The 27473-nt window shown below is 54.8% G+C and overlaps 1 protein-coding gene across 1 annotated transcript; it reads right to left on the bottom strand.

The window, feature by feature from the left end:
* Positions 1-1050: 1050 nt before the first annotated feature.
* Positions 1051-27473, bottom strand: LOC128054195 (myosin-6). The gene is made up of 37 exons (XM_052646812.1): positions 27261-27473; positions 25924-26067; positions 25534-25690; positions 25410-25437; positions 25023-25134; positions 24676-24768; positions 23975-24038; positions 23606-23704; positions 23056-23159; positions 22832-22970; positions 20923-21191; positions 20494-20664; positions 18825-19134; positions 17847-17917; positions 17471-17558; positions 17263-17380; positions 16772-16895; positions 16355-16491; positions 14539-14794; positions 14150-14392; positions 13827-14003; positions 13172-13317; positions 12834-12924; positions 10179-10568; positions 9703-9829; positions 9493-9611; positions 8699-8895; positions 7981-8164; positions 7639-7804; positions 7389-7513; positions 5549-5857; positions 5034-5237; positions 3911-4036; positions 3405-3680; positions 2177-2272; positions 1381-1515; positions 1051-1089 (listed from the first exon to the last, which is right to left on the bottom strand). Exons 1-37 carry the CDS (start codon positions 27459-27461, stop codon positions 1066-1068), a joined length of 5820 nt encoding a protein of 1939 aa, XP_052502772.1. The 5' UTR covers positions 27462-27473; the 3' UTR covers positions 1051-1065.

The following is a 27473-nucleotide window of genomic DNA, read 5'->3' as shown; positions in this document are numbered from 1 at the left end:
CTCTCTTGGTCTGGCTTTTCCTGCCCACTACGTCCTGTTCTCCTGTCCTCACATCCTGGCTGCTAACCATGCCTGGTGGCCTTTCTAGGGCTAGGCCCGACTGAATTTTGTGTTTCTTTGGTCTTTGCTCATGGTTCTCAAGACTTTCTGTACAGGCCATTCTCAAGACAGGTGGTGGTGGACATCCTGGACAGGGGGTGGTGAAGGCCTCAGAGGAGGGATCAGAAGGGCTTAGCCAGGGAGTCCCAGGAGATAGGGGGGCAGTGAAGTGATGAGAAGGTGGTCAGGAGAGCCTGGCTGTAAAGCACAGCAGGGGGCAGGGGTTTGGTAGCAGAGGGGGCTCAGGACCCACCCTGTCCCTTGAGCAGTTGTGTGACCCAGGCCAGCCTGTCCCTGGTGGGAGCTTGGAAGGAGCAGAGACATGCCCTGTTGCATGCGCCTGCGTGTGCTCTGCTTGCGTGTGTGAGGGGTCAACGTGAGGCACGTAAGGCCCAGGTTTGGTCCACACTGGACTTCGGTTCAGCTTGGCATCAGCTGGCTCCAGGATGCCCTATGGGAAGGGGGGGCCCACACACCCGGGCTCCAGCCACCTGTGTCATCCTATCTCCATCCCCAGCCAGCTTTGAGCCTCTCCTAGCATCAATGGGGAATTCATTTTGGAGGGAACAGGACACTTATAACCCCCGTGGCTTCAGAGGTGGGGTAGGTGGAGGAGGGCTTCAGTTTCAGCAGTGCAACTCCGTGTCTAGGCATCTGGGATGGGATCACCCTCTGGTGTCCTTGTGCTCTTCATTTGTGAAATTCCTCCCTCTTGTCCCTGGTGGTTGATTGATGAGCAGTATGGGGACTCAGGTGAGGCAGGCTGCCACACCCCTCTGGTCCTCAGTTCCTCCTCTGGAGATGTGGGGTGTCTTGGTTCCTCCAGCTCTGATGCAGGGGCCAGGCCACCCTCCCCCCAAGGAGTCCAGGACGGCTCCTGGCAGCCGGCAGGAAGGACAGGGGCTCAGGCAAAGTCTGGCATTCATGTTTATTGGAGGGCAGCTAGAGTGAGGTTTGGAGGCAGCGTCACTCTTCGTCATGCATTTTTTGCTGAGAAAGAATAAAAGGTGTGAGGGAGCAGCTGGTTAGAGGAAGGAAGGGTGTGGGGAGAAATCTCCAGGGCTTTCAGGGGCCTAAAGGGAGATGCCCTTAGGGGGAGAGGTTCAGGCCTTGGGAATCTTGGGGTCCCCTTTAGAGGTCTTTGTGGTATAAGTGGGGTGGGACTGGATTTTCTAAGGAGGTTCCAGCCTGTAGGGGGCTTGTCTGAGCAGGAGGGGGATGCCCAGGTGTGGGGGCTGTGCTGCCATGGGGGTGAGTAGTAGGGCCGGGGGAGGGACCCACCTTGGCGCCGATGTCGCGGCTCTTGGCCCGTAGCTTGTTGACCTGGGACTCAGCGATGTCCGCCCGCTCCTCCGCCTCGTCCAGCTCGTGCTGCACCTTGCGGAACTTGGACAGGTTGGTGTTGGCCTGTTCCTCCTGTGGGGGTTCAGGGGGATGGGAGGGTGAGGTGAGGGGGTGCCCAGGCTCCTAATCCAGGGGCTCGCTGTCATCTATCACCCATGTTCCTGCAACAAAAGTGTCCTGCTCCTGGCTTGGCACCCTCCACAAAGGTGCCTGGCACCTTACCCAGTGCTCAGAATCCAGGCTACCCACTGCCCAAGAGGAATCCCATGCTGCCTGGTCCGCCCCCCTCAGAATCCAGCTTGACCGCCCCTGTCCAACTGCGACCCGGACGGATGCTCCCCAACCCCTGAGGGTTCCTGCACACGTATGCTCATCAGCAACTCACGTCCGCACCTCTGTGCTCACTCGATGTCTTCCCCACCATGCTGTACCTGCTCAGGCCCCTTTCCAGGCCCAGTTCCCCTGCTACCATCCAGCTTTCAGCACTGGCTGGCCCTCTAAGCTGCATTAGTAGCTGCACTGCTTTCTCTTGGGCTCACTGTTAGGTGGATTATAAGCAGCTTGTGGGTAGGTCCTGAGTCAAATAAGCTTTGCTTTTGTTAACTCAGGAGTGCCTGCCACAGCTCTGAGTTTGAGAGTTAAAGTGAACAGCAATCCCTCCGTCCGGGTCCCACACTGGGGTGGACCCTTGTCGGCTCTGACACATAGGAAGTAGAGAAAACCATGAACTCACCGCCTCCTCGGCCTGGCGCTTATAGGCCTTGACCTTCAGCTGCAGCTTGTCCACCAGGTCCTGCAGCCTCAGCAGGTTCTTCCTGTCTTCCTCCGTCTGGGCACAGATGGGTGGAGGAGGCCCGTTTGGGGGAAGCAGCAAGAGCAATCATCTTTCCCTCCCTCATGACCCCATTCTCTTCCCATGCCTCAGCTGCCCCTCCCTCCCATGGGCCAGGCCAAAGAGGTTGTGCACAAATTTCATCTCTGAGGAGACTTATAGGCCAAAGGGCATGGCAAAGTTCTCACACCAGGATCTAAAAAGTAAAGAAGGCTGTGGCCCTGAGGTGAGAAACAGGAGGAGAGGCTTGGAACCAAACGGGATTTCTTCATTTGATAATGTGGAGACGTGAGGGCTGTTCCAGATCTAATCTGGAGCACCAAAGATGCTCTCGGCAGTGGGTCTAGAGTGACCAGAGAGGACTCAGGAGGAAAGCAGAAAGAAGGGATTATCATAATCCAGATCATTCTAATTATCATAACCCAGTATATATTGTTCTGGGTCAGGTATTGAGCACCAGGATCAATGGTTCCTATGTCACTTGATCACTCCTGATCACTGCTTCTGCTAGGATGCTATTTCTATTTACACCCACACAACACACCTGCAGTTCTCATTTGTACCTCTTTCCCGTGCCTCTCATATCCAGCTGTCAAATGAACCAACACCTCGTTTTTTTTTTGTCCTTCCTACCCAGGCATATTGGGAAGTAATAGGTCAAGAACAAAAGCTCTGAGCTATGCAGATGGAAGGCTTAGACCATTCTGGAATCTTCTTTCTCTAAGGCCTTCTATCTGTTGTCCCAGGAGTTCCATGGAAGATCTGAGTCTTTTACCATCCCTGATTTTATCACTGAATGCCACACAACACCCCTGCCTCTGAGGCAGGTGGAAAGATGCCTTGGACGGCTCTGAAGCCTTCATGGTAGCACTTCAGGTTATTAAACATCTGGAAAAATGCTGGTTCAGGAGCTTTCAAGAAGTAGAAGCAGATTCTCCCTTTGCTAAAAAAAAATTCATAGACTCAAGCCAACCTGTCTTCAGAGAATGTGAAAGAAAACTAATCCCAAGACAGGTTCTCAAGAGGCAGGTGGCAGGGGGGCTCTGCGTGGGGCCCGTGTTGGTCAGGGGGTGGGGCAATGGATACGTTTTCACGTCTACTTCTGAGGGCGTGGCCCCAGCGCCCGCACCTGGTACGTGAGCTCCTTGATGCGCCGCTCGCTCTTCCTCATGCCCTTGACCGACTCCACGTTGCGCTTCTGCTCGGCCTCCAGCTCGTTCTCCAGCTCCCGCACCCGGGCCTCCAGCTTCTGCAGCTGCTTCTTGCCGCCCTTGAGCGCGATCTGCTCCGCCTCGTCCAGCCGGTGCTGCAGGTCCTTGATGGTCTGCTCCATGTTCTTCTTCATGCGCTCCAGGTGCGCACTGGTGTCCTGCTCCTTCTTCAGCTCCTCCGCCATCATGGCGGCCTGCACACGGGAGAGAGTGTAAAAGAACAGGGCCCGGGGTTGGCGAGGGGTGGGGGGGGCGGGCTCTTCTTTCCCATAAGGGCCACCTCTTTCTCATCCTGACATTTGGTCCTGGAGGCCCTCAAGCCCACACAATGGCAGAATCACAGTTGTTACAGCACAGTGGCCTGGCCTGGACCCAGAGCCCTCGCTTGAGTCTTTCAGGGAGGCAGGAAGGTGCAGTGACTCACATCCGTGATGGCCTTCTTGGCCTTCTCCTCAGCATTCCTGCACTCCTGCACCGCCTCCTCCACTTCTGACTGGAGATGAGTCAGATCTGACTCCATCTTCTTCTTCTGGTTGATAAGGCTGGTGTTCTAGATAAGGTAAGGAAAACTGTTGGATGTATATACTTTGTTACATGATTCTACACATTCATCCAGAGAAAATGAGAACTAGTCATTTTTTAAAAAACATGTCTTGCTTTTAGTATTTTCCCTGTTTTGTACCTGCTTTCTTTTTTTCCAATGAAAATATATGTACTCTAGACATTATACGTAAAATGACTCAGTTCTGAAGACTTCAAGCAGGAAAGGGTCTGTAGTTCTACTCCTGAGCTCTTTAGTAACATGTCTACGTAGGGGAATGGAAGGAAATTCCAAGGAATCCCTCCTTGCAGGGAGTTCCAAGAAAAACAGGTACAACTGTTTTAAAAGGACTGTATCCTGGAAGAGATTGTAGTTATAGAAAGAATGTAATGACGTAAGGAAGAGAGGATGACGTCAGTGGGTGATGTCATTCCCATATGTACTAGATTATGGAACAGAGTTCCACAGGACAGTGCAGTAAGATGGACATAAAAACTCATTGCTGAATATAGCTGAAAACAGTGTATATGGGATTGCAGAAAAATGGTGCTCTGTGGACTTGCAAACAGATGTGTGTGTTAGTGGCTCAGTCATCCAACTCTTTGTGACTCCATGGACGGTAGCCTTAAAGGCTACTCTCTTCATTGAATTCTCCAGGCAAGAATACTGGAGTGGGTAGCTATTTCCTTCTCCAGGGGATCTTCCTGACCCAGGGATGGAACCTCGGTCTCCCGCATTGCAGTCAGATTCTTTACTGTCTGAGCCACAAGGGAAGCTGTCTTTAAACTTCAAAAGTCCCATTAATAGAGCAAATTGAGGCTGGCTTTTACGTTTAGACCCCTTTCTCAAGGTAGTAGTTCTGCAGCCATGACTGACAGATGTCAGTTGGTCCAAGAGAAGAAAATAGTGTATGATCCTGGACATACGCTTTCTCTGGGCATCTAGCTCAGAACCTCGCTAGACATCCTGTCTCTGGCCTTCAGCAGGTTTCCCCTAGCTTCCTCGCCTGGGAGTGCAGCAGCTGCACCCGCTCGCTGGTCTCGATCAGCTCCTGCTCTGCCAGCTTCCGGGACCGCTCTGTCTGCTCCACCAGGGCCCGCAGCTCCTCCAGCTCGGCCTGCAGCAGGTTGTTACGCCGCTCCACGATGGCGATGTTTTCCTTCAGGTCATCGTTGGCACGGACCGCGTCGTCCAGCTGGATCTGGGTGTCCTGCCGGGGATAGGGGTGATGTGGGAAGGCCCCCATCAGGGCCTCCATTTGGGATCTGATACACCCCTCCCTGTAGTCACAAAGCTCACGTTAACCTCAGGAGACACATTCAGGTCTCCAGGCCCACAGGCGGGATTGGTCCAAAACATGCTCCAGAGCCTGATCAGTTCTTCTCCTTCAAGCCTCCAAATCCAGGAGGTTGGTGCCCCCCATGCTCTCATATTTGTTAGCTCAGGACCCTTTCCTCGGGCCTTCACCATTCCTGTGAGCAACCCTACTTATCCCTTTCTGAGAGCCCTCACTTCTGTTACCTTCAGATGGGCTTGGGCAACTTTCAGATGCTTCTGGGCCTCTGAGGCTGTCCTGTTAGCCTGGCTGAGCTGGATCTCCATCTCGTTGAGGTCGCCCTCCATCTTCTTCTTCACCCGCAGGGCCTCGTTGCGGCTGCGCGTCTCTGCATCCAGGGAGGTCTGCAGTGAGTCCACCACCCGCAGGTGGTTGCGCTTGGCCTGCTCCATCTCCTCGTCCTTCTCTACCAGCTTCCGCTCAATCTCTGCCTTGATCTGGTTGAACTCCAGCTGGGCCCGGAGGATCTTGCCCTCTTCATGCTCCAAGGAGGCCTGGAGGGGAGAGGGACCGCAGGGCACAGGGCACATCAGGGAGGGAGGCCGAGAGGGTTCAAGGTGTCAGCTGGAGGCAGCGAGGCAGGACCTGCATCCCAGGCCACCTGGGTGCTGTGGGGGAGGACATGCTGGATACCCTGGGGTTCCTTCATCAAGGAAATGTTTTGACCTCACAATTGCCAAAATGCTCCAACATTAACATTGGATGATCCTGACCCATCTAAAATATCATAGCAAAGGATTTCTACAACTACAAATTCAAACATTTCTCTTTGTTTCTCAAGTCCCTCACCCTATAGTGAAAAAAGTCAGAAGCCCCAAATCTCAGGGCTATCCCTGCGCTGTGCTATACTGTCACTGTTGTGTCTGACTCTGTGATCCCATGGACTGCAGCCCGCCAGGCTCCTCTGTCCATGGGGATTCTCCAGGCAAGAATACTGGAGTGGGTTGCCATGCCCTCCTCCAGGGGATCTTTCCAACCCAGGGATTGAACCCAGGTCTCCCGCATTGCAGGCAGATTCTTTACCGTCTAAGCCACCAGGGAAGTCCCAGGTTCTTAAAAATGAACAGTAAACAATGGCTAATATATATTGAATTCTTAAGTGCGTTACCTCGTTTAATCATCATAACAGTCATGTGTAAAAGATCCAACCAGTCAATCCTAAAGGAAATCAGTCCTGAATATTCACTGGAAGGACTGATGCTGAAGCTGAAACTCCAATACTTTGGCCACCTGATGCGAAGAACTGACTCATTTGAAAAGACCCTGATGCTGGGAGGGATTGGGGGCAGGAGGAGAAGGGGACGACAGGAGATGAGATGGTTGGATGGCATCACTGACTCAATGGATGTGAATTTGAGTAAGCTCTGGGAATTGGTGATGGACAGGGAAGCCTGGCATGCTGCAGTCCATGGGGTCGCAAAGAGTTGGACACGACTGAGTGACTGAACTGAAAATGTTATGAAAGTATGAAAGTGTTAGTCACTCAGTCGTGTCGAACTCTTTGTGGCCCTATGAACTGTAGCCCACCAGTCTCCTCTGTCCATGAAATTTTCCAGGCCAGAATACTGGAGTGGGTAGCCATTCCCTTCTCCAGGGGCATCTTTCTAACTCAGGGATCGAGGTGTGTACAATTAATGCCATTTTAGAGGTTAAGGAACTTGCCTAATGACACAGTGGAGGTCCTCAAGCCAAGTTTCAAACTCAGATTTGTTTGAATCTGGAGCGGACACTCCCACCCCCTGTCTGAGGAGTTGTTATGATGGCCAGGTTTCAACTTTATAAACCCAGTGTGAAAGAAAAACCTATGATCAAGCTGTGGCATTTTCCTCTGTGCAGACTCTGGCTTTGGAGGTAGTAGTGGGTACTGGGTATATGACTTCGGACTAAGAAAATGATCTAATAGAGTTTGTCTTCCATCACCATCATCCCCAGGTGAGGGAGAGTAGGGGGTCAGAGACAGGAGGGTGATGGTAGGTGGGTAGGAGAGGGTAAGAGGCAGGGGTCCAGGCAGAGCCAGGCCCTCACCTCGGCCTCCTCCAGGGCCGACTGCAGCTCTAGCTTTTCCACCTCCAGCTGCTTGCGGACCTTCTCCAGCTCGTGCATATTCTTCCCTCCTTCTCCCAGCTGCTCAGTCAGGTCGGAGATCTCCTCTGTGGGAGGGGCGGGCGGCTCAGTCGGGGGCTGCCTGCTCCAGTTTGGGAAGGCCTCGAGGGGCCGCGGGGCGGCGCCACGTGCGGGCCCTCCCTGCCCCGCCCCTCCCGGCCCGCGCCCGCACCCTGCAGATTCTTGTTCTCGCGCTTGAAGGTCTCCAGATGCTCCAGGGACTCCTCGTAGGCGTTCTTGAGCTTGAAGAGCTCGGTGCTGAGGGAGCGCGCCTCTTTCTGCGAGGACTCTAGCTCCGACTGCGACTCCTCGTACTTTTGCTTCCACTCGGCCAGGATCTGCGGGGACCCAAGGGACAGAAGCGGCTCAAGGGGCAGCCCCGGCCCCACCTCCGGCACCCAGGTCCCCCTCCTAGGCGCAGCCTCCCCTAGCCTCAGCCTCCTGGGAGGATGTTCCTGACTCCCTCCTGCCGGCCTGCTCTGCCCCCTGGCTGTGGCCCGCAGCCCGGGCCCACCTTGTCGAAGTTCCTCTGCTTCTTGTCTAGGGCGGCGGCGGCCGCGTTGGAGCGCTCCACGTCCACCATCAGGTCCTCGATCTCGTTCTGCAGGCGGTGCTTGGTCTTCTCCAGCGAGGAGCACTTGGCGTTGACGGCCTCGACGGCCTCCTCGGCGTCCTGCAGCCGCTGGGCCAGCTTCTTCCTGCCCAGGGTGGTTGGGTGTGTGTGTGTGACTCTACCTGGGAACGGTGGTGCCTTGGGACCACCCCTCCCAGAACTGCCAGATGAGAAGAACCAGGCCCCTCCCCACAGCTCCTTGGGATGCTCTGGAAGCCCAGCTTCCAGGGAGCCAAGGTTGCGGGTGCCTAGAACAGTCTCCTCCCTACCCGCAGCGGCCTCTGGGTGGCAGTCTCCACCCCTCCCCACCCAGGCTGATCGGCGATAGCTCCTCTGACCAACAAGCTTTTTGCTCGTCTTATACGTGAGCGTCAGGTATAACCCGGGCCAAAAGCTCGCCCGTCACAGGAAGTGAGTCGGGGCCAGCCAGGGGTCACCCAAGAGCGCAGGATCCAGGCTCCCTCCCAAGCACCTCTGTTGCCCACCACATTTCTCCCCATTTCTTGTCTTCCTTCTTAAATCTGCCTCCCACGCCCACTCTGCCTGTCTCCACCAAGGTCCTCTTGCTCCTTCCTCTCTTAGAATTGGGGTGGGGGTGGGGGCGCTGCCCGGGACTCACTTGGCCTCCTCCAGCTCCTCGGTCCTCTGGATGGCGTCCGTCTCGTACTTGGTCCTCCACTGGGCCACCTCTGAGTTGGCCTTGGACAGGACGCGCTGTAGCTCAGCCTTGGCCTCAGTCTCCTCCTCGTACTGCTCCCGCAACAGGTCACAGTCGTGCCGGGCGGACTGCAGTGCGTGAGCCAGGGCGTTCTTTGCCTGGGAGGGGCGGAACCAGCAGGTGGGCTCAGCTTCTGGGAAGGTGGGAGGGAAGACCCTCTCCCCATTTTTCGGATCTTTTCATATTTATGACCTTGAATCAAATCTCAGCCTCCTTCAGGGTGAGGGCTGGTGTTGTGGAATCTCAACGTCTTGAGGTACCTTCCCAGTTTGCCCACCTCTTCCCATGTAAGAACGGAGGGGGACTTCCCAAGTGATCCAGTGGCTAAGACTCTGTGCAGGGCGCCTGGGTTTGACCCCTGGTCTAGAAACTAGATCTTACATGCCACAGCTAAGAGTTTACATGCCACAGTTAAAAGATTCCATGGGCAAAAAAAAAAAAAAAGATTGCCTATGCCGCAAGTAAAGATGCCTTAACTAAGACCCGGTGCAGCCAAATAAATACTTTTTTTTTTTTTTTAAGGGAAGGAGTGGTGTTTGGGTGTGGCTTAGCTGAAGAGTAGAAGAGCTTGGCCGAAAGTCTTTCTATTTCGGAGGCCTATCTGTAGTCTCCAGCCTCACTCCAGCCTCCATTCCTGAGGTTGTTTGCCCAGGGTGGCTCTCAGTCCCATCCACTGCCCACCCAGCTGGCCTCACCTTGCCCTCCTCTTCCAGTTGCCTCTTGAGGTCCTCCAGCTGCTGGGTGTAGGACAGCTTCCCTCGGGTCAGCTGGGAGATCAGTGCCTCCTTTTCCTCCAGCTGCCGGGACAGCTCACCTGCAGGTGGGAAGGAGGGTTTGTGGGCTAGCGAGGGGGGCAACTGATGCTCTGTCCCGGGGCAGACACAGGCCTGGTGCGGGGCACCCACCGTTCTCGGTCTGCAGCTTGGCTCGCTGGGTGGAGAAGTCGTTGAGGGAACGCTGGGCCTCTTCTAGCTTCGCCCGGTACTCATTGGCCTGGTCCTCCAGTGTCCGGGACATCTTCTCCAGGTTGGCCTTCAGATGGTATGGGACATGGGAGAGGTGAATGTGGGAGGGGTTGGGTGGATTGGAGGAAGGACAGGTGGGCCAAGGTGGGGGAGAACACAGAGGTGGGGGGATAGGGGAGGCGACGGGTGGAGCTAGAGGGGCACAATCTGAAGAGGATGCATGAATTAAAGAAGGGAGAGGTGGTGAGATGGAGACGCAGAGGGAGGGCAAGGTGGGTGCAAGGGTGAGAGGGAGAGAGACCAGAGGGTGATGAAGGGAGTGAGAATAAGAGCGATGGCAGAGAGAGGAAATGGAGGGAAGGTACCCTGCGATGCGGTGAGGGAGGAGAGGGAGAGGAGAGGAGAGCCGGGCCCACCTTGGCCTTGATGATCTGCTCCATGTTGGATGTGACGTCGTCCAGCTCCAGCTTGAACTCGCTCTTCTCCTTCTCCAGCTTCTGCTTCACACGCTGCAGGTTGTCGATCTGCTCTCCCAGCTCGGCCACGCTGTCGGCGTGCTTCTTGCGCAGGGCGGCCGCTGTGGCCTCGTGCTGCAGCGTGGCCTCCTCCAGGTCCCGCCTCATCTTCTGGAACTCAGCCTCGCGCTTCTTGTTCATCTCGATCTGCACGGACGTGGCCCCACCGGCCTCCTCCAGCCGCTCGCTGATCTCCTCCAGCTCCCGGGACAGGTCTGAGCGCAGCTTCTCCACCTTGGCCCGGGCGGTGCGCTCAGCCTCCAGCTCCTCCTCCAGCTCCTCTATGCGTGCCTGGGCAGGACAAGGGGGGCTCAGACCCAGCACCTGGGTCCCTCCATTGGAGCCCCCTCCCAGGGCTCTAGAAGGCTCTTGGCCAAGATGCCCAGGTCCTGCGGAGCTGTGGTTCCCACCAGGGGACATTCTGTGCCCCAGAGGACAGTTGACAAGGTCTGGAAACATTTTTGATTGTCATGACTTGGAGAGGAGGTGTTGCTACTGGCATTTAGTGGGCAAGGCCAGGGAAGCTGCTAAACATCTGATAACGCACAGACTACCAATAAGAATTTGGGTGAAGCTGTACCTTTAAGGCATTTCCTGGAGGGGCATCTCAGACCCAATCTGACCATCTCTCGCCCTGAATCCTGAGAATCTGTGTTCAGAGAGGGATCTTGAGATCCCATGAGATCCTGAATCTCAGAAATTCCACAGATTCACTAGACTCTGCTAATGATAAGACGGGAAAGCTGGTGATTGTGTTTTACAAATATTTACAATATGCCTCAATCAAAAACTTTTATAATCTTCTGAGTTAACTACCAAGTCTAATCAACCTATTCCTAGCTCTCTGGAGCTTACTGTATTTATGCCCATGGCTGGGTTACAGCTTGATTTTTCCCTTCCAGGCCAGGAGAGTGCTAGCAGGATGCCCTCTTCTGTATCATTGTTCCCACCTCATTTTTTTTATCTGTTGTCTGACTAACCAGGAGCAAAAGGGAGGTTTGGTGGGGTCCTTTCACCTGTGGTTATGAGTGGTGTTGATGGAATGTGTATATGTGGCGGTGGGGGGTGGGGGGGCTCCTGGGAGCAAGACAGACAAGACCATCATACCTCTGCTCCCAGGATGGGGCAAGAGCTTGGACAGGAAGAAGAAGGAGCCACAGTGCATTGCCGGCATCTGGTGAGGATAACTGCACTGTTGTTCTGGGTCCAAGAGGCTGCCCAGACCCAGGGTAGAAGAACCTGGGGATGTTCTAATATTCTGGCTAAAACCCAGAAAGGGCACCCAGGAAGATGGGAGGTAAGAGCATCACTAAAGGCAGGCTAGCCCCTGAGCAGCCCCCAGAGGAGTGGAACTGTGTTCACGTGTCACTTGCGGCCTGGACCCTCAGCCTGAATGCGGAGGGGATACTGGCCCTCTCCACCAGCTGCGATCTCTTCAGGAAATGAGGGGGTCAATAGCTGAGTCCCCTTGGCCTAGGAGTCACTGTGTCCAGATGTGGTCATGCAACTTTGAAATGAGGAGGAGAGTACCTGCCTCCCTTGCCTCCAGGGCTCTTCTGACAAACACAGGACTAAAAGCGCATTAAAATTCAGGGTGCGTGAAAGGCAAGGGAGACTCTGACTGTTAATTCAGTCTCCTCCTGCAGAGGGATAAGAAAGCCATGGGCAGACAAAAGAACATCTTCTTGCAAGGGGCTGGCTGACTTCTGTAACCTGAGCTATACTAAAATCACATGTATATATAGCCTCTTGGTTGGCAAAGTGTGTTCCTATACAGTATCTCTTCCGGTCCTCTGCAAGGCAGGGGTCATTAGTCCCATTTTACAGATGAGAGGAGAATCTGAGGTGCAGGAGGGGAAGTGACTTGCTCAAGGTCTCAGGAGTTGACTCAAGTGCCCTGTGGGGATTCAGCCCCAGTTAGTGGCAAGGCAAGTACCTGGGAAGAATAAGAACAGAGCTCCCTGTGAGAAGGGGTCCATGAAGGCTTTTCTCACCCCCATGAGGGGAAAGCAGCACCAGAGGAAGGGTTAGAGGAGAACCAAGCCCTACCAATGCTCCCAGGGCAGAAAGCCCATCGGGCTTCCCTGGTGGCTCAGATGGTAAAGAATCTGCCTGCAATGTGGGAGACCTGGGTTCAATCCCTGGATTGGGAAGATCCCCTGGAAAAGGGCATGGCAACCCACTCTAGTATTCTTGCCTGGAGAATCCCCATGGACAGAGGAGCCGGGCAGGCTGCAGTCCATGGGGTCACAAAGAGTTGGATATGACTGAGCTACTAAGCACAAGAAAATCCATTAGGCAGAGTATAGCTCAGCAAGAGAAGCTGTTTTAGTAAGTATGATCCCCACCCACCTCCCCAAATAGCCCAGATGAAATAAGATATTATTGGTCTAATGGGGGAAGGCTGATGTTCCCAGGTGCCTGGAAGTCAGGGCTCACAGGGCCTCTGGGTAGCTCAGAGTTCTAGATACTGTCTAGAACCCTAAGCAGCTCCTGCAGTCCCAGCTGTCTCACCACCATTGAGCTCCCTGGTGGCCACACCCAGAAGAACCTCACCTGGTTTTCCTTCAGTTTCTTCTGCAACTGAAGGGCCAGTGCCTGCTCATCCTCAATCTTACTGTTCAGCTGATTAATGTCAAACTCCTTCCTGGAGAAGAAGGAGGTGACAGATGGTTTTCTTTTCTCTGCCCTCATCCTCTCCTCCTGCCTCTGCATGCAAGGACCACTCTTCTTCCTCTGGCCCCCAAGAGTGAAGGCAGGGGAAGGGCTGTGGTTGACCTGCTTGCTCCCACTGTGCCCTGGGCAAACTTGGCCAGAGGCCGTGCAGCACCCTGAGCTTTAGCCGTCAGGCCAGACACCCCCAGGACCCCCTCCCGGCCTCCGTATGCTCCTACTTCTTGAGCTTTTCTTCCAGCTGCAGTTTGTCATTGTCTAGGTCCATGATGCTCTCCTGGGTCAGCTTTAGGTCACCCTCCAGCTTCCGCTTAGCTCGCTCCAGGTCCATGCGTACCTTCTTCTCCTGTTCCAGGGATCCCTCCAACTGGTGGGGAAAGTAAAAATGAACAGGGTGGAGAAAACCTGAGGTCCACAATACATCCCCCTCTGCTCCCTTCTAAACCCAAAGTCCAGTGGGACTGGAAGTCAAGCCAGCAGAGTCATCCTGGCAGACATGAAGGACTCAGAGACCCAGCCTAGTGAAGAACTGTAGAAAGAAAGGGGCTTTCACAGGTGGCTCAGTGGTATAGAATTTGCCTGCCAATGCAAGAGCTACAGGTTCAATCTTTGGGTCAGGAAGATCCCCTGGAGGAGGGCACGGCAATCCACTCCAGTATTCTTGCCTGGAGAATCCCATGGACAGAGGAGCCTAGTGGGCTGTCTATAGGGTCGCAAAGAGTCAGACACAACTGAAGCGACTTAGCATGGGGAGGAAGAAAAGGGCCCCGGGTGGGATGGAAATTAGTTTTAGGGATTGCAAACCCCTTGCCATTGGCATTGCCTGCAAAATTCTGACCTGAGAGACACAAAGGAAGCATGGTTGTTCCTACTCACATCATCCACCTGCTGCTCCAACTTGACTTTAGACTTGGCCAGGGTGTTGACCTTGTCCTCCTCAGCCTGAAGGTCATCCAGGGCCTGCTGGTGGGCCTCTTGCAGAGCTTTCTTCTCCTTGGTCAGCTTGGCGATGATCTCATCCAGCCCAGCCATCTCCTCTGTCAGGTTCTTCACCTGTTGGCCGAGAACCCCATCCCCCCCAGGGTCAGACATCACCAACCTGGAGACATCTGTGGAGACCTCCAAGGCCAAGGGCCAGGACCACGCTCAGGTCTGGGAATCCTGAGACTTGGTCTGGATTCAAAGGGAGCTGCCTTCACCTTGTTCTCTGTTGCGTGCTTCTCCTTCTCCACCTTGGCCAGGGTCAGCTCCAGGTCATCAATGTCCCTCTTGAGCTCAGAGCACTCATCTTCCAGCTTGCGCTTCTTGGCAGTGAGCTCAGCGTTCATCTCCTCCTCGTCCTCCAACCTCTCGGTCATCTCCTTCACCTTTGCCTCCAGCTGGATCTTGTTCTTGATCAGCTGGTCACAGCGCTCTTCCGCATCAGCCAGGTTGTCTTGTTCCTGAGAGAAGAGGACAGAGAGGAGAGCTGGTGATGAAAGAGAGGAGAGATCCAGAGTCTTAGAGAGAGCTGAAGCTTGGAGTCTCATAGTCCCTGATGATGAGATGGGTTAGGATTCAGGGGAGGGGGAAAGAGAGATGGTCTCACCGCCTGCACTTGGAGCTGCAGGTCATTCTTCTCCTGCAGCAGGGACACCATCTTCTCCTCCAGCTCCTTGCGCCGAGACTCCGACTTCTCCAGTGTCTCTTTGAGGCGCCCAAACTCCTCCTTCATGGTGGCCATCTCCTTCTCTGTCTCTGCGCTCTTCAGCAGTGGTTTGATCTTGAAATAGAGCTTCATCCAAGGCCAGTTCTTGACCCCCATGAAGGCCCGAATGTTCCACTGGATTACCAGCAGGGCATCCCTGGCAAAGGAACATGGAGGCAAGGAGCCGCACTGTGAAGGAGAACTTTCCAGTCATGGGGCCAGCTGCACTGGGATCCCAGCACATCTGAACAAGTTTTTGGGCACCTGAGGGCAGGGACCTGTTCTCGCAGCCTTGATAGGCAACCCTACCTCAACATTACCACACTGAGCATGGAGTTGCTCCATAAATGCTTATTAACTGATCAATTCAACAAAAGGGCAGTTTATATCTTCCTTACTGGGGTAGTAGTAGCTATGGAAGCCACCAGTTATAGCATCTCTACTGTGTTCAGTGTTTCTAATCTCCTAAGAACCTCAAATATGTTAAGAACATGGTATTCTCCATTTAAGAATGTCTATAATGTACATGTACGTTATGAAGAATGAAGCAAAATGATTTATCTATGAACTCATCACCCAGACAAGAAGTAGAGCATGGCCTTCATTGATGCTACTTGTAGACTTCACTCCATCCCCTTTCCGGTCCTTTCACCAGAAGTAGTCACTACCTTGAATCTTGTGTTTTTCATTTCCTAACTCTTTCAAAAATATTTAAACCATATGTGTATGTATTTTTAAACAATGTGTGTGTATGCTCAGTCACTTCCGACTCTTTGTGACCCCATGGATTGTAGCTTGCCAGGCTCTTCTGTCCATGGGATTTTCTAGGTAAGAATACTGAAGTGGGTTTCCATTTCCTCCTATGAGGTATCTTCCCAACCTAGGGCACATCCCTGGGTTGGGAAGGCTCCTGTGCACCTCCTGCATTGCAGGAAGATGCTATTTTAAAATTATTACTGAGTTTTATAAAAATTGCATCACACTATATGTATCCTTCTGTGACTTGCTTCTGTTAACTCAGCAATATGCTTTTAACGCTCAAATGTATTGTACCATACAGTTGTAGTCGCCTCCTTTTCATTACTTGATAATATTCCCCAAATGAGTATGCTACTATTTACCCATTCTCCGGCAGATGAAAATTCAAATTGTTTCCAGATCTTGGCTATTTTGACCAATGCTGCTATAAAGATTCGTTTTTGTCTCATGTTGTGAACAGGTGCAGGTATTTCTCTGTGGGAATGCACTCAGGAGTGGAAAGCTATGTAACTGTTCAACTTTCAAAGAAAATGATAAATTGTTTTCCAAAGAGATTGCACACATTTCCCTGGTGGCTCAGACAGTAAAGAGTCTGCCTGCAACGTGAGAGACCCGAGTTTGATCCCTGGATCCAGAAGATCCCCTGGAGAAGAAAATGGCAACCCACTCCAGTATTCTTGCCTGGAAAATCCCATGGACAGAGGAGCCCGGCAGGCTACAGTCTAGTGTTTTAAAATGGTATCTCGTTGGAGTTTTAATTTTCATTTCCCTATGGGGAATTTTCTTTTTTTAAAAAAGAACTCAAAATGAGACCCCGACTGGTCAAGTCACTTGTCCAGACCAGCTAGTAAGTGATGGAGCCAGGATTGAACTTAGGTCTTTTGGCCCACACCTCTGGGCTCTGCTTGTCTGCCCCTTACATCTCTGAGAGTGTGTCTCCCTTTCCCCCCAGCCTCACCTGCGCTCCAGGATCTTCTTGAACTCAATGCGCATGAGCTGACCCCGGGCTTGGGCCTGGATGCGGGTGATGATGCGGCTCAGCCTCTCGTCCCGCATCTCCTCCAGCAGCCCCAGCAGCCCCGCCTTGAAGAACACCTGGGGGCAAGGGGTAGAGCCAAAGGGGCCGCAGCCTCAGAGAAGGGTAGCCAAGGGGGAGGGAGAGTGTGGGAGACCCTGGCTGAGCTTCCCAGGGCCCCATCACCTGCATACCCTAGACCTGGGAGTGAAATGTGAAAAACAAGACAGAAAAGAAGCTGGGTCCCAACTCCTGGTTGACACGGGAAGCCAGGAGTCAGGGTGCCTTCCGAACTCTCAGCCGTTTCACTCAGTGTGGCTGCGTATCCTACACCTCCACCCTAAGGGCCTCCAGACTCACCTTAGTGTGGCCGAACTTGTACTGGTTGTGGTCAATGTCCAGGGAGCCCAGCAGCTTCTCTGTCCCTTTCCTGCTGTCAATGAACTGACCCTCGGGGATGGCCGCTGGGTTCAGGATGCGATACCTGGAGGGAGGTGCCTGGAGTTACCCATGTTCTGCACTGATTTGCTCTGCCCACAAAATCAAGGGGCTTCCCTGGTGGCTCAGAGAGTAAAGAATCTGCCTGGAATGCTGGAGACCTGGGTTCATTCCCTGGGTCAGGAAGATCCTCTAGAGAAGGGAATGGCTACCCATTCCAGTATTCTTGCCTGAAGAATTCCACGGACAGAGGAGACTGGCAGGCTACAGTCCGTGGGTTGCGAAGAATCAGACACAACTGAACGACTAACACTTTCACTTTCACAGAATCTGAGGCCAGCTGCAGACTCCTCTCCCTCCAAGGCTGCCCAGGCTCCCCCTGTTCCCTGAGCCCTACAGCGCCCGGTACCCACCTCTGCCGGAAGTCCCCGTAGAGGATGCGGTTGGGGAAGCCCTTCCTGCAGATGCGGATGCCCTCCAGCACGCCGTTGCAGCGCAGCTGGTGCATGACCAGGGGGTTGTCCATCACCCCTGCGGCAGGAGGGGAGAGGCAGGGGGTCAGCCTCAGGACAAGTGGCTGCCAAATGCCCTCTCCAGACTAGACCCTTGTGCGTCGCTCACCGGGAGCCTTCCGTTCATTGGGGATGATGCAGCGCACAAAGTGAGGATGAGTGGTTCTCAGGTTTGTCATTAGCTTGTTCAGATTCTCCTGGAGGCAGATGAGAGGTGGAGGTCAGGAGCCACAGGGACCATCCCTTTAGTCCCTGACCCTGGGCCCCAGATAACCTGTCACCAGAACCCTCTAAGGGATTGAGAGGGGATACATAACATGATGTGAATTCAGGCCGGTGTAGAATTTACATGCCCAAAACAACCATGTAACTCTAGCTTCTTTCCTCCCCAGACTCAGAGCATCAGGTTAAGGGTGGTGCAGACAAAATGCTCTGGGCTGGGTCTGCCCACTGCAAGTCTGTTGGTATCTCTGGGCCCTTCTTACCCGATGGAGGGCTGACACTGTCTGAAATGATGAACCCTTTTTCTTGCCTCCTTTGCCTTTACTGCTGTCCCCTAATAACAAGAGAAGGAATGATGAACCAGGGCTTGAAATCGGAGACCCTTTGAGCAGGGGCCAGGGCTATGCTGCTCACTAGCTGTGTGACTTTGGACAGTTTATCTCCAAGTCTCAGTTTTCCCATGAGGAGGAGAGTCATTCCCTTTAAATGGAATAGAGAAGATTAGAAAAGATCAAAGCTTCAGTCTGCCTCTCCACTGTTTGGCACACAGTAGGTCTTGAAATAACATTAGTGCTTTCTCCTCCCTTGCCATGCTTACATTTTTCCCCTTTCTACTTTTCTTCTTGTATTTTACCCTCCTCATTTCAGTCCACACCCTTTCTCTTCCTTCTCTGAAGGCGAGGCTCATTTGTTCCACCGTACATTCAGTGATGCTCTCACATTCACTGCGGCCTCCTGCAGAGGATGGTTCTATGCCAGGCCTGCTGCAGTGACGTGGGTGCCTCTGGCACTGATCTTCAGTTGCTCTGAGTCTTGAAGAGGCACAGAACACGTATACCAACATCCATAACCCAGAGGGGAAAATCACACTCCCACAGAAACGGCACAGATGGGCTGCTGTGGGCTCTCTTGACGGCCCCCTCTTAAGGCTCCCTCCTGCCTTTATTTCTTTAATTAAAAAAAATGTATATATATATTTTTAAATCTGGTTGTGCCAGTCTTAGTTGTGGCATGTGGGCTCTTTAGCTGCAGCACGTGAACTCTTAGTTGCTGCATGTGTTATCTAGTTTCCTGACCTGGGATCGAACTCCCACCCCCCGCCGTCGGGAGCATGAAGTCTTAGTCACTGGACCACCAGAGAAGTCCCCCTCCTGCCTTTGGAGTCACGTGCTTTGAAACAGTGGGCCCCTGGCCCCTTGCACCTCCAGAACTGCTCTGGCAGTGGAGGGCTGCCCTCTTACCGACATCAGCGGAGGCATACGAGGAGAAGAGTGTGGCCATGAGCTTGAGGGAAGACTTCTGGTACAAGCCCACCACCGTCTCGTTGAGCGGGTCTTTGTTCTTCTCCAGCCAGCCTATGATGTTGTAGTCCACCGTGCCGGCGTAGTGGATCAGGGAGAAGTGGGCTTCCGGCTTCCCCTTGATGTTGCGCGGCTTCTGGAAGTTGTTGGACTTGCCCAGGTGGTTGTCGTACAGCTTGGCCTTGAAGGTCATGTCGGTGGCCTTGGGGAACATGCACTCCTCCTCCAGGATGGACATGATGCCCATGGGCTGAGGAGGGAGAGGAGAGAGTCACTGAACACATCCCCAGGCTTGCAGAATCCCACACCCCGACTGAGGAGAAACTGTAGCTGTGTAGCTGGCAGGCCATAGAGAGCCCGTGCAGCCACCTCATGTCCTGGTACAGGAAGCCAACATTCCTGAAAGTGAAGTCGCTCAGTCGTGTCCGACTCTTTGCGACCCCGTGGACTGTGGCCCGCCAGGGTCCTCTGTCCACGGGATTCTCCAGGCAAAAATACTGGAGTGGGTTGCCATTTCCTTCTCCAGGGAATCTTCCCAACCCAGGGATTGAGCCCGGGTCTCCTGCATTGCAGGCAGATGCTTTTTCTTCTGAGCCACCAGGGAAGCCCATTAACATTCCTGAAGTTAACCTAAATCTGAGTACATTCAGATCTGGCCTAGGGAACCTCTTCCTGCCCCAGTGGACCCAAAGAAGAGCCCTGTACTTCCAGTCCCTACCCCCAGGGCTCACAGCACAGCCCCTTCTTCCTGGATGTCTCTGCCCCAGAGAGGGATGAGGACAGGCCAGAAGGGATGGGAGGCATCAGACTGCAGGGCAGTCCAGACCTGTGCCTGTATGTCAGGGAACAGTGTTCCAAGGAATGGTTAGAGGGATTCAGGTTCTGCATGATGTCCTGCACTTCAGAAAGTGTAGCCGTTTTTGACTTTTCCTGGGACAGGGATCCTACTGAGAATTTGGTGAACCCCAAGACTTCCTCCCCAGAATTTGCATACACACACACTTGCGTATGCACCCCTACCCCACCAGTCCACACATGTTTTTCCATACAATCTCAGGGGAATCCGAGGCTTCCAGAAGAGTAGGGCCTTGGATCACTAGGCAAAGCTTTGTGGGGGAGGCCCCTATTTCTGACTGGTCGTGGCTGGGTTGGGGGACCATCAGTTGCTGCGGGCTCTGCCTCCCTCTGCAAAGGCTCACTGAAAGCAAGTCAGGACAAGGAGTGTCCTCTGAGGAAGCTCCATAGACAAGAGGGCCTGAAGACAGGCTTATCCTCAGCCAACTGGGAGAGGATGGGAAGCCAATGTGTCTAGTTTCAGCCCAGGTCCTTTCCACGAATGATGCTTCTCATGGGGCGTCAGAGGGGCTAGGAGTCCCCTCCTTCACTATATCTCTCTCTTCAGGTCCACCATATGGGACAAGGTCCTAGGTGCTGGGAGAGAAGGAAAGGCTGGACCTGTATATGCCCACAATGTCACAGTGAGGGGAAGCAGGGCCTGGAGGGAGGCTGGGGGATCTGGGGACTAGTTTCCTGGGTGTAGAGGGATAGGGCTGCCACTTTGTCTGGGATGGCAGGTGCAGGGGCCCGGGTGGAGGGGCCGAGGCAGCACCTTCTCGATGAGGTCGATGCAGGCCTGCAGGTCCATGCCGAAGTCGATGAACTCCCACTCGATGCCCTCCTTCTTGTACTCCTCCTGCTCCAGCACGAACATGTGGTGGTTGAAGAACTGCTGCAGCTTCTCGTTGGTGAAGTTGATGCAGAGCTGCTCGAAGCTGTTGAACTGCAGGGCGGGGACGGGGAGGAGTGGGTCAGGCGGGCAGGGGTCTGTGGCCCAAGGGGTTCACCCAGGGCAGCATCCAGCCTGGCAACGGTGTGGCTGGCCTCTCTCCAGTCAGGGCAGGGAGGGAGCGTCCCCTGAAGACACGTGGCTGTCTCCACCCCTGGGGAGCCCACGGCCTTCCCCGGGGCTTGGCCAGCAGTGGCTGCCTGTGTGAACCAGTGAGTTCCCATTCTCCCAGTCCCGGGGCTCCCCACTCACGTCGAAGATCTCGAAGCCGGCGATGTCCAGGACGCCTATGAAGTACTGGCGAGGCTGCTTGGTCTCCAGGGTGGCGTTGATGCGCGTCACCATCCAGTTGAACATCTTCTCGTACACTGCCTTGGCCAGCGCCCCAATGGAGTAGTACACCTGCTGAACATTCTGCCCCTTGGTGACGTACTCGTTGCCCACCTTCACCCGAGGGTGGCACAGGCCCTTGAGCAGGTCGGCTGAGTTCAGCCCCATGAGGTAGGCGGACTTGTCAGCATCTGGTGGGGAAAGAAAGGGAGAAACAAACACTTTCCATAGACTGTCCTTCCCTGCCCAGGGCCACTAGGTCCTAACCCTCTCATTAAAGAGCTGCAAACTGAGGCCTGAAGGGCACAGGGCTTGCCACGGTGACACAGCCAGTGTGTGCCTGAGGCCCCTCTGTCACCCCAGACTTCCCACCACGCTGCCAGCTCGCCTCCATCTTTACATCTGCGTGTCTCTGCACCCGGCCCATTGCCAGCACCGCTGTAGGCGTGTCCCCTGCCCTCATGCATCCTCTCCTCTCTCAGCGCACGGACTGTGGCTGAAGATGTCCTCTGCTCCTTGCTGTCTTTGTCCCCAGTCCCAGGATCTAGCCCAGGACTGGGCCTGCTCTACAGTGAATCTATGTGTCCACCAAATTGACTCGCTTGGAAATCAGGGTTCCTAACAGTGTGTTGGTCAGCCCGCCAACCCTCAGCTCTCCAAATGTGCTGTCCAACCTACGAACTCTATTTGTGTGTGGGTGTGCATGCTCAGTTGTGTCTGACTCTTTGCAACCCCATGGACCGTAGCCCACCAGGCTCCTCTGTCCATGGGAATTTTCAGGCAAGAATACTGGAGCGGGTTGCCATTTCTCCTCCAGGGGATCTTCCCAACCAAGGGATCGAAGCTGCAGCTCCTATGTCTCCTGCACTGGCAGGTGGATTCTTTACCACTGAACCACCTGGAAAGCCCCATGATCTCTATTTAGAGGAGACGTACTTGGTTTAATTTTGAGAGTTTTATGATAACTGGTGACATGCTATTGTGAAACTCAGGTTTGGCATTTGATCTGGATAGATACAGAGAGGGGATCCTTGAAGGAAGGTCAAGAGGAATATTCTCAGGTGTTTCTCCAGCCCTGTTTACACCTTCACATCTCCTTCTCAAGGGATTCTCGAATCAGACTCAGAGGGAGCTGGGAAGGGCTACTGCTCCATTCCACTGAGTAGGAAGCTGAGACCCAGTGATGTGGGTGATGTGCCAACACCCAGAGCTGTGTCCTGACCCCTGGACTTCTGTCTCCCAGCAGAATATGGCACGGAGCCTGTGAGGGGCCCTCCTGAGGGCTGGGCACCCTCACATACACACTGCCTTAGTGATGGGGATACTCAGCATTCAGGTCCGTGCTTTCCTGGGCCTGGTGGAGCCTTGGGCACAGGAGGAAACCTCTCCATTTCACTTCTGCTTGGTCCAGCTGGGGTTGAGAAACTAGCGGGACTCTGAGGTGCCTCCTGTCTTCCCACTTCTCCCATGTCCCTGCCCTCACCCACCCATAAGCCTCAGGTCCTCTGGGATCCAGCCTTTTGGGATGGAAGGTGGTGTCTGGCTAGGTTATAATGGCACAGAAAGCCTCAAGTCTAGATCAGGTGGGGAGAGCCCACCCCTGGGAAAAGGCACCACCGTCCGACCACCTGCTTCTCCTGCTCTGTTTCCTCCCGCTTTCTGTATCGTGGTCCTAACATTGCTGCTGTGAATGCTGCTCCTTAAGAATCACTGAAAGGCACCCCGTTTGGACGTGGCATGGAGGAGACTCTGCTCCCAGAGCGCTGTCCCTGCATGAGAGGCAGACACGCTGCCCCCCAGGCCTTCTCAGCCTGCCCTCCTGTCCGCGAACCTTCGGTGCCGTCCGGCTCCGCCTGCTCCTCCCGCTGCTTCTGCTTGAACTTCATGTTTCCGTAGTGCATGATGGCGCCTGTCAGCTTGTAGATGCCGGCTTTCTCCTCAGGAGTGAAGCCCAGCACGTCGAAGGCGTTCTGGGGCAGGGCGAGAGAGGCAGCGTGGGTGATGGGGCGGGTGGCCCAGGAGCCCCTGGAGCCCTCCCACTGCCTCCTCACTCACATCTGTGGCCATGAGCTCCTCGGAGTCGTCGATGGAGGCCACGGACACCTCCCCCTGAGACACGAAGGCGTAGTCGTAGGGGTTGTTGGTGACCAGCAGCATGTCTGTCCAGGCGAGGGGCAGGGCCGGGGACGAGGGGTCGGGAGTGGGGCGCAGTGGGGGAAGGGGTGGGGAGAAGGGAGGAGCAAGTAGAGAGGAGGACAGTCAGCAAAGGCCAAGGGGAGGGTCCAGAAGAAAAGGAAAAGTGGGTGGTGGGGACACGGGGAGAGAGGGTGGTGGGGGGTGACAGGGTGGAGGGGGGAGACAAACACAGAGGAGAAGGAGAAAAGAAGTACAGGGAAGGAGAAAGAAGACAAGGAAGGGTGTGAAAGGGAGGCAAGAGTTGACACAGGTGGGTCCAAGGTGAAGCAGGAAGAGAAAGGTTCTGTGCAGGTGGAGGGAGGGGACAGGTGAGCGGGGGCGGGGCGGGTGAGGAGGAGGAGGGGTCCGCCCTGCGCTGCTGGGCTTGCAGGGGGTGCCAGGGGCAGCCGGGACCTCTGACGGGGCTCACCCAACAGCTCTGGCTTCTTGTTGGACAGGATCTGGTAGAAGATGTGGTAATTCCTCTCAGCCTTCAGCTGGAAGATCACCCGGGACTTCTCCAGGAGGTCTGGAGTAGGAGAGGTGGGGGAAGGGCAGGTGGGAAGGAAGAGAACCAATCAGCGAAGGGGTGGAGGTCAGGGGAGAAAGGCTCCCATGGCAAGCGGAGAGAGACAGGGGAAGACTGGGTTTAAAGGGAAAAGAATGATAAAGCTGGGAGGCAGATGGAGACAGAGACAGGAGACGGAGGGGAAATGTCGACAGAAGACGGTGCCCAGCGAGGAGTGAAGGCAGAGGTGGAGGACTCTGGAGGAGGGGGCCAGGCTCCCTGCATACTCACAGGTCTCTATGTCTGCAGAAGCCAGCTTTCCAGTGGCTCCAAAGTGGATCCTGATGAATTTTCCCTGGGGGTAGATGGGACAAAGAGTGAGGGAGGGGGCTAGAAGAGAGAAGGAGATCCTGGACCTCAGTGCAATCCAGAACGCCCTGGATGGTTTTGGAAATGTAAATGATTTCCTTGGAGCCCCAGTTTAGTATCATGAACAAAATAGAATGCATCCTGTTTGTGCCTCTGATATGATCTCATGTCATCCTCCCAATAACCAGCAAGGTAGAGACTACTACCTCAGTCTCACAGATGAAGGACCTGGGGCTCTGGGAGGGGTGGGGACTTGCTGGACAGATGGAAGGCTGGGGAATTGGCTCAAAAGCCCTGCTGTCCTCCTTCCAGCTCTTCCACTTACAGCGTGGAAGAGCTTTGGGAATAGTCATTAAAAAAACACAGAATGTGACCCAAGTCAGCCCGATGACTTGGTTCTGCAACAAACAGCTCTGGTGGTTCTGGGTCTCTTTCCTTGAGTTCTCAGAACTTGGGGGCCAGGCTGAGTGGGGAGGGTTTAGAGTGGGCGTGTGTGTTACATGATATCCCAAAACCAAATGCAAGACGGTCAGCCAGGTGTGGACTGTTGGCAAAACTGCACCTCCACCCCTTTTTTCATCAACGCTGCATGAAGCCTGTGGGCAGTGGTCAGGTGCACTCACGAAGCGGGAGGAATTGTCATTCCTGACGGTCTTGGCATTGCCGAAGGCCTCCAGGGCAGGGTTGGCCTGGATGATCTGGTCCTCCAGGGTGCCCTGCAGAGGGGGCAGAGCACGGGGCTTCACCTCCAGGCGGTGGTGGGGAGGGTGGGGGTGGAGTGGGATGGACTGCTGGTGGTCTGCAGCTCGAGAGGGCCATATTCAGACCTCAGAGCATGCGTCTCCTGCTGGGAAGGTCTCGGGCACTGGGCTCGGGGATGCTGTCTGCACTGTTCCCCAGGTCAGGGCTAGGGGTCACCAGGTCAGCCTGCCCCCTAACCCCTCTGCAGAGCCTGCAGCCCACCTCGCACCTTGTTTGCATTGACATTGTCCTTCTTGCCACGGTCACCTATGGCTGCAATGCTGGCAAAGTACTGGATGACACGCTTCGTGTTCACAGTCTTCCCTGCCCCGGATTCTCCACTGGCGGCAACAGGGACCCATCAGAACCCAGATTCCCACTGTTTTCCATTCGAAGCTCAGCACTACACCCTCTTCCCTCAGAGTCCTAGCCACTGAATCTCCTCCCCCAGGGCCTAGCTCCCTGCAGAGCCTGCCCATCGCTGTAGGTCACTCTGGCTCTCCTCAGAGTACCCAGCTCCTGGCAGCCACAGCCTTCAACCATCTCTAGCACCCCAGGAATCAGCCTCGGCCTCCCCCACACCAGGCCCCTCTGTGCATGGGTGCTGCTCACTCACGTGATGAGGATGGACTGGTTTTCCCGATCTGGAAGAGAAAAGAGGAGAGGCAGAGGGGTCAGGGCTCAGGGCCTCGGTCTACGGTGTCGGGCTGAGGGGCCACATGTCAGGGCCACCAGCCCACCTGTCAGCATGTACTGGTAGGCGTTGTCGGAGATGGAAAAGATGTGGGGAGGCGCCTCGCTCCTCTTCTTGCCCCGGTAGGCAGCCACCACCTCGGCATTGTACACGGGCAGCCACTTGTAGGGATTGACTGTGACGCAGAAGAGGCCCGAGTAGGTCTGAAGCAAGAGACAGGGCAGTCACGAGAAGTTGGAGGGGAGAGCCTGGGATGGGCAGTGGTGCCAGGCAGAGGCGTCCCCTGTTATGCCAGCTGGCTCCTGTCTTCCTGCAGCTAACCAGGGATGGGGAGGGAGCAGAGGGAGAGTTCTAGTCCCCTCCCCTTGAGAAAGTCGCCCTGGCCGACTTTGGACGCTGTGCAGAATACTGCCCAGCGTGTGCAGGGCTCACTTACGTAGATCATCCAGGCTGCGTAGCGCTCTTTGAGGTTGAAAAGCACCGCAGGCTCGTGCAGGAAGGTCAGCATGGCCATGTCCTCGATCTTGTCGAACTTGGGCGGGTTCTGCTGCAACACCTCGTCCTCCTTCACGGTCACCGTCTGTGGGGGCGAGGGGAAGTAGGACAGACATTTCTATCAGGACCCTCTCTAGCCTTGCCCACTTACCTCCTCCCAGAACACAGGCTGTGACCTGGCCTTGTTCCCCTGGCTCTTTTCTCATAGTGCCTGGGCCCTACCCCATAGCTTCCCACGACGCCAGATAATTTACCTGCCCGCTGTCTGTCCCTTCTTATGGATTGCCCTAGAGTCCCTGTGTCTTGCCAGTTCCCCAGACTCTGCCCATGAGCATCACCTTTCAGTCCCTGACTGAGGGTCTAGGGGCAGAAGCTCTCTGATCTTACCCTGACTCTTGGGGGCATGCTTGAGGTCATCAATTGCTAAGGGCAAACCTTGCTGCTGCTGGAGAAACATCTCACCCACCTACTCTACACTCTTCATTGGTCGCTGTCAAATGGTTTGGCCACCACTGGCCAGTTTGTCATGCCCTTGCATCATGAGATCCTGTGAGTAGGTATTCCAGCATTTTTTTTACAGTGGAGCAAATGATCAATGATTTGCCAGTATATGGTGGCTGCTAGTGGCAGAGCTGGGGTCATAGTTAAAACCCCCAGTGGTTGTGGCCCGTTACTGCACACCTCAAGGGGACGCGACAGTCAGCCAGTGTAGACAGTCGGCCTTGCAGACAGTCAGTCTACCAGGCGCACGGTTCAGAGCCGCTGCTGTTGACCGGTGGCAGTTCTCATGGCTGGCATGAGGGACAAGGGCCTGTGACTTCTGAGTGCTAGTCGTCAGCCCTGGACTGAGCATTCTGCTCAAGAGTTCCTGCTTTGTGTTCACCTGTAAAATTTGCTCCTGGTATGGTTGGGGAGCACTGGCGAGAGTTGGTCCGTGGAGAAAACTAAGGCACAGAGTGGAGGGATGCAGGCTTGAGAAGGGAGCTTCATTTGATGCAGTGTCTGGGCCCTCTTTAGCTACATAACCCCTCTGACGAGGAAACCAGGTGAGGTTCCCTGCCTGCAGCATCCTCCCTGGCAAGGGGTGGGCATCCCTGGGGTGGCCTGGTTACACTTGCTTAGATCCAACAAGAATGGTCAGTTCTCACCCAGATGCTGGGCCCCTTGAGGGGAGTTCGTCCTGGACCCCGGCTGGCTTTGGCTCTCCTCCAGAGCCCCCCAGCTCCCACTGCGCGTGGCTCCGCCCCTCACCCACCACCTGTGCTGTGTCCCACGCACCTTGCCAGTCTCTGTCTCGGCAGTGACCTTGCCTCCCTCCCGGGACAGGATCTTGGCCTTGACGAACTCCTCCTTGTCATCCGGCACGAAGCACTCGGTACGGATGTCGAAAGGCCGTGTCTGGGCCTCCAGTCGCTCCCTCTCTGACTTGCGGAGGTACTGGGCTGCCGCCCCAAAATCGGCCATCTGGGTATCGGTCATCTTGTCGCTCCT

This window comes from Budorcas taxicolor, chromosome 10 (assembly GCF_023091745.1).
Source record: "Budorcas taxicolor isolate Tak-1 chromosome 10, Takin1.1, whole genome shotgun sequence".
In the NCBI taxonomy this organism is placed as follows: Eukaryota; Metazoa; Chordata; class Mammalia; order Artiodactyla; family Bovidae; genus Budorcas; species Budorcas taxicolor.
The sequence above is the reverse complement of the archived record's forward strand: the minus strand, read 5'-3'. Positions and strand labels throughout refer to the sequence as shown.

What these genes read in the sequence shown, in the direction of transcription:
- LOC128054195 (XM_052646812.1), bottom strand. Translation starts at nt 27,461, where the DNA reads ATGACCGATACCCAGATGGCCGATTTTGGGGCGGCAGCCCAGTACCTC. An exon ending in AGCACGCAACAGAGAACAAG is followed by an intron (nt 14,004 to 14,149) that starts GTGAAGGCAGCT and finishes CTCGGCCAACAG; the next exon opens with GTGAAGAACCTGACAGAGGA. An exon ending in AGCAGAGGAACTTCGACAAG is followed by an intron (nt 7,805 to 7,980) that starts GTGGGCCCGGGC and finishes GGGTCCCCGCAG; the next exon opens with ATCCTGGCCGAGTGGAAGCA.